Source organism: Chrysochloris asiatica, unplaced genomic scaffold, assembly GCF_000296735.1.
Source record: "Chrysochloris asiatica unplaced genomic scaffold, ChrAsi1.0 scaffold00064, whole genome shotgun sequence".
NCBI classification, from domain to species: Eukaryota; Metazoa; Chordata; class Mammalia; order Afrosoricida; family Chrysochloridae; genus Chrysochloris; species Chrysochloris asiatica.
This window is the reverse complement of record NW_006408582.1, coordinates 2,136,617-2,145,242: the sequence shown is the minus strand read 5'-3', so window position 1 is coordinate 2,145,242 and position 8,626 is coordinate 2,136,617. Positions and strand designations below refer to the sequence as shown.

The 8,626-nt window shown below is 32.3% G+C and overlaps 1 protein-coding gene across 1 annotated transcript in view; it reads left to right on the top strand.

The window, feature by feature from the left end:
* MTMR9 (myotubularin related protein 9) overlaps positions 1–634 on the top strand; it is a 55,936-nt gene extending 55,302 nt beyond the window's left edge. The window contains exon 10 of the mRNA XM_006864330.1: positions 198–634. Coding sequence (XP_006864392.1) covers positions 198–361 — 164 coding nt within the window. The 3' untranslated portion in view covers positions 362–634. The remainder of the gene's footprint in view (positions 1–197) is intronic.
* Positions 635–8,626: the final 7,992 nt, after the last annotated feature.

Below are 8,626 nucleotides of genomic sequence, written 5' to 3'. Positions count from 1 at the left end.
TACACACATATATGCATATATCTTTATATTGTAAAAGTTGGAAAGCTTGGCATTATTACCTACTTTTTCAGAATTAGAAGTGAAAATTTCAGAATAATAATTTTTTTTTTTTAACTCATGGTTATGTTTGTACATCAACAGTATAATGATAAAGCCATGACATGTAGGCTTCTCTTTCTCTTTCCTGGATTCAATAGGTATTTTCCTACGTTGGAACAGATCCTCCAAGTATTTGGATGAAGCTTATGAAGAAATGGTTAACATCATTGAATACAACAAGGAATTACAAGTAAAAGTAAATATCCTAAGGAGGCAGTTGGCAGAACTGGAAACAGAGGATGGGATGCAGGAGAGCCCCTAGAAGATCCTCCGACGCCCTTTTCAGAGAGCCCTCCTGGACCTGTATTCCACCTCTCTCTTTGCTCTTCAGTTCACTTTTACACAACAGCTTAAAACTTATGGAACTTTAGGCTTAAGATATGGGAACCCTCTAATATAATAGAGTCCTCAAAACTTTATTAACAAAATGTATAATTACTCATGTTTCATGTGGTCTTTTAGGCCTTTTTCATTTAGGGAGAGGGAAAGAGGTGCTAGTCATTTTATTTTATGTAAAAAAATCGGTGACTTAATGACAGTAATGTTATATGCCATTTTATCATAAGCTATATCTGTGTATACTTTCTAAACAGTGCTTTAAAACAGTCAAGGATATGGTTAATCTCTTTAGGAAATATTTATTAGGTCAAACTTTTAAGCACTCTGGATGAAGAACTATTTTTCAAAACTTAAACAGTTGATAAGCCAAGGAATTTTGTGTTCAACGTGCCATTTGTCACATAAAATTTCTGTTTTCCTTTAAAATAGTTTTGATCCCATGAAGCTGAATTCATTCTCATTCTAATTTGTCAAAGGAAAGTTCAAGTGCTTAGTCTAGATAAATTACTTTTATAGGGGCAACAGGTAGATAATCTCTGATAATTACATTAAGAATAATTAAATTTATTTTTACAGAACACAGTAGAAGTATGTGCAATATAAGATTAAAGTTAGGAATTTGTTACTGACATGGTATTGTTACTATTGAATTTTCAGGTTTTTTGACCATACGTATTAAATGTTGGTGTGTTTTGTTTTATTTTTTATTATTCTGAGAGTTTGCTAATACAAAGGTTAAAAATCTGTGTTGGCTTAAGCTTTTGCAAATATATCTGTACTCCACTGATTTGTCCATTATGTATTAGACAAACATAATTTAAGGGAAAGGAGGAGGGGTTTATGAATATGTTATAGCTCTGTGTTCTAAACTTCAGGAACATATTCGAAATACTTCACTGTTATAAACATAGTAAAGTCTATATTTCTGTTATGATAATTAAGTTTTTGGCTCGTATTTACCACGATAAAATTATGTTGGAGTTTATAAAAAGTGTTTTAAAGCTTTCTATTGTTATTTAGTATATTAGAAATTAATCATTTAAACAATTATTTTAGTTATTATTTAATTATTTTAATTATTAGTTTTGAATTAGCAATAATCCAATAATTTTATCATCCAAATTATTCAAGTAGTTTTTAACTAACTCAAATTGGATCAATTTTTTAACACCCATTTTTAGAATATTATTTACTGCTGCCAGTGTGATTAGATATTGTTGGGTTTTTGTTTTTTTTTTAGGAAGAATTAAAATAAACCAATAAGAATATAGGTTTTTTGCCTATATTCTTTTATTTTGACAAATTATTTGCGTAAAATAGTAAAAAATAAGTGAAAAGTTTTACTGCTAGAATTAAATTGAAGGATATATGAAAAAACAAGGGTCCTATTCTCTAGGCAGTTAGCAAAATCATTATTAAATTAAAATACCAAGCATAACTATTAATTATATATTTAAATTAAATCAATTTATGTTTGTGCTACTTTAAAATTACTCAGTTTTATAAAATTTTAATATTTGTGGAAATAAAATTATTTTTATGTAATTAGACTGTATACTAAAATAGAAAAGGAATAAGACAATGAATAAAATTTTAGAAATCTTAAGTGTAATACAGTGATTACTAGAACTGTCATTCCTGTTGTAAAGGAAATTGAAGAAGAAATTAAAAGATTAAAACAAGAAGATTATAGACAAGCAATAACTGATTATTAAGCAAGACCGCATGAATTGGATGAAGTGGAACAAGAGGCCAAAAGAGATAGAATATTTGATGAATACTTAAAAGCATATATCAAACAAGCAAGAAAAAAAGTTGTAGATGATTATAACAGATTGTTTGCTATACAAAATCCAAATGATGGAGAAGTTGGTATTGATGCATTAGAAGGAGAAGAGGTTTACAACATGGATATAAGAAGTAATTCTGCTGTAAGAATGTCTTTTGATGATCAGCCAGGAACAAGAGGAACACAAAATGCAGTAGTGTCTCAAAATAGTACTGCATCTGATGCTGCAATAACAGTAACCTTGGGAGGAAATAATAATAATAATAGTCCTTTAGGCCTTATGTCTTTTAACTCATAACAAATAATTTAAAATAGTTTACGTTCTTACTAAAAACATCTATTCAATATAATATTAATAAAAATACAAATTTACATTTCATGATGCTGTTCATTTTTTAAAATACTAATTTTCTTTTAAAAGGATTATTGGAATTTTATTTTAATAATAGCATTTCCACATGTATGTGTGACCATTTTAGTGTAAAACAAACAAAAATTGAACCTTGTTTAAGAGCTATATATTGAGCTAATAATACAGTTAAAAAAATCAACTCTAGCCAAATATATAGCTTTGTTGTTGTTAGTAAGTGCCGTCACGTCAGTTTCGACCTATAGCAACCCTGTATAGGGTTTCTGAGGAGCAGCTGGTGAGCTTGAACTGCCGACCTTGCATTTCAAACTGCTTTGCAGTTTGGTGCATAACCCACAGAAACCAGCAAATACTTTCCATTTCTAATTGTCCAAGCTTGTCTTTTCTATTTCCTCAGACTTGTAGCAAAAGGCTAGACAGCTATTCATAGTCAAAATTCTCTTTTGGGAAATTTGTTGGCCTTCTTCTCTAACCTCATTTGATTCTCAACTTATGGCGCTGTAGGATCAGCACAAGACTTCAAACCACAAGGTCAGCAGTTCAAACCCACCAGATGCTCCTCAGAAACCCTATACCAAGTTACTATGAGTTGGACCTGACTCGGTGGCACTTAATGGCAACAACTACAGTTAGGAGTTTGGGGGCATTGAAATGCTCATTAAAATGCTGATGCAAGGAGCATAAGCAATGGTGTAAGTTGCTATAGAGATTTCTGTATTGGATGAAATCACTGTATTAGTTATTTGAAAGAAGCACTCTAGCTTCTTTATGACCTCGCAGAATTGCTTGCCACATCTATTTATGCTGCTAACCTTTTTATTTTTCCTATTTTGTCCAAAGACGGTATATGAAGAAAGGAGTCTTTTTTTTCTCAGTTAACAGATCCTTAAGGAAATCATTTACAGATTTTAAATGATTCTTTAGAAGTGACTCCCACTGATTATATTTACTGGGCATAGTACTTCCGTGGGTGGGAACTTCAGAAGGAGTTTTCGTTAGGTTTGGTCGTGGAGAAATTGTATGCCAATGACTTTGACCTGTCTTCCTGATGTGCATTTTATATGAAAGCCAGAGTATAACAGTAGTGTGGTGTTTTCATTTCTTTTTCTTTCTCTTCCCGAGACAGCTCTTAAGCTGCTCTGACAAGTTTTCATTTTATTGTTAATCTGTAGTTAGATCTGCTCAGATCTAACTTTGGTATCAATTATAGCACTTTCAAAATGGTCAATTAATAATGCAAATATTAGGGATTTCACAAATTTGAGAACTCTGTCATAAACAAGTACATTATTAATATATTTTGGATGAGGGTTTTTAGTAATACTATTAAATGGTAGCCTCTTCCTTACATGAGGTTAAATAAAATTGATAAACTCAGAAGGGGCTTGCCAAAGAGTAAGTTTGGAGAACTGTTTTTAATGAATATGATTATTAGAACTTACTAAAGAGAATGGTGACAATATTAGCAAGCAAACTGCCATATAGGAACTAGTAGTAATCAAGTGAGATAATTAAGTTCATGCATACTTGATGTCATATTAGGCATCTTCTGAGTTCATTTATTCTGAAGGCTTGCTTACATGATTCAAACAGTAGGCCCTGCAAAGAATATTTTTTTAATCCAAAGACTTGTTATATATACTCTTCTATCAAGAATATAAGGATCCTTAGATTTGAGGGCCAAGTTCTACCTGTTCTAATCTTCCAGACCTCTGTAACACCTCTGCTTTCCTACTTCCTTGCCTTTTAAGTCACAAATTCCTAAATTTTACTAGCATGTTCTTCCTCTGCCAAGAGAAAGAAATTTGGTTCCTTGGTTGTCACTAGTTAACAATTAACTTTTAAAAATTAGAAGAACATAGTTGATGGCTTTTTTAAAATCAAAACTTTTTTTGGGGAAAACTTTATGATAATTATTTATATAGTCAAAATTTGTCATTTTGATTCTATCAAATGGGAAGAAAATAAGATCCTTTTATTTCTAAGAAAAATTATGCCTTGGAAGCAAGATTTGAAAATTTGGGGAAAATTTTGGAGGACAATTGAGACACATTTTAAATGCTATATGGGGACTTTACAACTTGTCTTTGAACTTTAAAGCCTCATTAACAGAAATGGGATCTCATTTCTCACTTTAAGCAATAAAATTCAGGGGGATTTTAGTATTTGATTCACTTAGTTTGGTTTATGTTAACTTGATATTGATTGATAACATGATAAGTATCAATATCATGGAAAAGATTGGACCAATATTTTAATCTCTTGAAGTGAAAAATATGAAGGATACTTTGTTATATATTTAAAATCTGCTTAATGGTATGATTGTTGTATTTATCTGGCCTCAGAAAATTATTTTGATTGTCAGTCTTAAGCAGGCAGTTCAGGTTAACCTATTTTCAGACCTAACCTGAGGCAAAAATTTGGGTGGCTGTCCACTAAGTTCTTCCAGATTTTATCAAGTAAACATGATCAGAAAGGTGTGCACTGGATTAGAAAAAAAATTTTTTTGGTTATTATTTAGAATAATTAGTACTTTATTTTAGAAGCTTTGCAATTTATAGAGAATGAAGTCATTAAGCACATCTGATAAAGGTTTATGCTATACCTCAAGACAATACAGATTAGTTATTCCTTATCCTTTAATATGGGTCAGATTCCGGCCCTCTCTAGAGCTGGTATCCTAAGTTATTTATTACCAGATAGTGGTTTTATATAATTCACTGTCTTAACAAAAACACATTAAAAGACTGCTTTTTCCATTAATGTGTATTCTAAAATGATATGAAATGCTAATTTTCTGTGATCTAGTTATTATCTTTGTCATACTACTGTCTTTATAATCCAGTATCTACAGCATATTTTTCCTTTAAACCAGAGCACAGAAGAGATCCTCTGAAACTGTAGGACTAGATTTTCAAAAGTTTGAACTTGTTATTTAAATTCCCTTTTCAGAAACCTAAAAACCTATCTCATGAACTGTTGTGCAGAATTATAATTTGTGCTTAATTTAGTGGTGGACAATGGGGCTCTCATGCTAGATTCCTGATATGAGTTTACTAGCTTTTAAGCTATGTGTGTAATTATCTATGAGTCTAGGGACTGACTATATTTGTGATTTGTAACAAAATTGAGTTGTGCAACACTACCTTGTGTCTGTCTGAGCAAGAAATTTGCTTCACTTTTAAAATGCACTTATCTTTGGAGAGATGGATTATTCTACATAAATACTCCCTAAATGTCATTGTTTAGAATCCTGATAGTTCTATTGCTATCTACACTAAAAATGTATTTGCACAGCTTAGTTTAGAGAAAAAAAAAATGCATTTCTTCAATAGCCAGGTATTTGGAGTGTACTCTTGTTATATTTGAATGTGACTCTTGGATTTAAGTGCACTATTATTCATGTCTTATACAAAATTGCACTGTATGGCAAATATGTCTATAATGTATGCTTTGCTAAAACTTCAGAGTGCTGTCATGTATAGGCTTCTGTATTGTGGACCTGTCTATATAGTCTAAAGGAAAAATTCTGAATTTTTGTAGGTCTGAATATTATTTGTTATGTTTCCTTATGTTCTAAAATTAGAATCATTCACCTTGAGTTTGCTGGTCTGTGTAGCTTGGTTTTACTGAATCAAGAAATGGTCTTGTCAAGTGTGGTACTGTTCTTAGTGTATAGTATTTGTGTATGGTATTCTTCTAACTCAGAGAACTGTTGTACAGTACTAGTATTACATTTCTATAGACAATGATAATAAAATTTGAGTCCATTCAGAAGCTAGTTACTTAAATCTGTAAGCTGGGTTATTTTTCCAAAAAAAATATTTGTGAAGGGTTGACAGTATCTCAAAATTTCCACTTTATAGTTTGAAAATTTCAAATCTTCAAAAACAAGTTGTAAAATTTATTGTTGTTAAAGTGCCATCAAGTCAGTTTGGACCCATAGTAACCCTGCATAGGGTTTCTGAGGAGCTTAAACCGCCGACCTTGTGTTTCAAATGACTTTGCAGTCCAGCTCATTAGCTCACAGCTCCACACCAGGACTCCAGTTGTAAAAAAAATAGTGCATTAAAATGTCATATGCCCTTCACTGAGATTCAATGATTGTTAATATTTTTCCACATTTGCATTAACTCTGAGTGGGTATATAGTTTTACTGTTGTTATTTTGTTGAAATGTTTGTGAGTGTGTCAGGGACATTGGGACCCATTCCTAAGTAACTCACAAGTATTTACTAAGAATTCCAAGTATATTCTGTATATATACTAATAGTACATGTTATAAATTAATGAGGAAGTAGAAATCAGAAAATCAATATTTGACAACCATCACAGTAATAATATATGGACTTAGCATCATCAATGGATGCTAAAACTTGAGTAGGTTAAAGTTTGAAGGACAGAATGTTTACATAGTCAAAAGTATCTTTCTATAAAATGCTTATTAATTACTAAGAGGGAAATATGACTTCACAAGGAAGAAACTTAGTAAATACCACCTTATCCAAGTAAAAGTTAACATCACTATTGCTAGGTGCTGTCCAGTCAGTTTTGACTCAGTGACCTTATGCACAACAGAATGAAACATTGCCTGGCCCTATGCAATCTTCACTATTATTCTTGAGCCTGTCACTGCTGCCACTGTGCCACTTCATCTTGTTTGGGGCCATTCTCTTTTTTTGCTGACCCACGACTTTATCAAGCCTGATGTCCTCCAGGGACTGGTCCTTCCTGATAAAATGTCCAAATTACCAGAGACAAAGTCTCACCATCTTCTAATGAGCATTCTGGCTATACTCCTTCCAATACAAATGTATTCTTTTGGCATTCCATGGTACTTTTAATATTCTTACCCAGCACCATAACTCAAATGCAGGCAAATCCACAGTCATTCATTGTCCAACTTTCACATGCAGCTGAGGCTATTGGAAATACCTTAGCCTTCAAACTGGCATCATTGCTCTTGAATACTTTTAAATAGGTCTTCGGTAGCAGATTTGCCTAGTGCAATATGTTGTTTGATTTCCTGACTTCCTCCATGAGTGGTGATAGTGGATCCAAGCAAAATGAAGTCTTTGACAACTTCAATCTTTGTCTATCATAATGTTAACTATAGATCCAGTGGTGAGGATATTTTGTTTTCTTTACATTGAAGTGCAATCCATACTAATCATTGGGAAGTATTTTTAAGTCCTCTTCCAGTAAGTAAAGTTTTATCATGTGCATATTGCAGGTTGTTAATGAGTCTTCCAATCCTTCATATAATCCAGTTTTTCAGATTATATGCTCAGATTGAATACAGATTGAATAAGCATAGTGAAATGATACAACCCTGGTACAAACCTTTCTTGATTTTATGCCATTCAGTGTTCCTTTGTTCTGTTTGAAGGGCTTCCTCTTGATCTATGTACAGGTTCCTCATTAGCACAATCGACTGTTTTGAATACATGTTTTTCACAATGTTGTCCATAGTTTGTCTTGATCCACACAATCAAAAACACATGTAAGCATCTTTCTGGTACCATCTGACATTGGTAATAATATGCTTGGTTCCATGTCCTTTTCTATATCTGGCATGAAATTCTGGCAGTTCCTGTCAATGTACTGCTGTAGCTGTTTGAATTATCTTCAGCAAAATTTTACTTGAATGTGATACTAATGATACTGATTGGTGATTTACAATTCCTTTGAGTCACCTCTTTAAAATGGGCACAAATACGGATCTCTTCCAATAGGTTGGCCAGGCAGCTGTCTTCCAAATTTCTTGATACATAGATGAGTGAGCACTTCTAGTGTTTATTCAGATTATTGAAAAATATATATGAGTGAGCACTTCTAGTGTTTATTCAGATTATTGAAAGATATCTAACTGTATTCCCTAAATTCTCAGAGCCTTGTTTTTTGCCAATGCCTTCACTACAGCTTAGACATTGGCTCTTGATCATATGTGACCTCTTTTTTTTTTTTTTAATATTTTTATTGTGAATTGGGTGATAGTTTACATGGGAGAACATCAGCTGTACATTCATC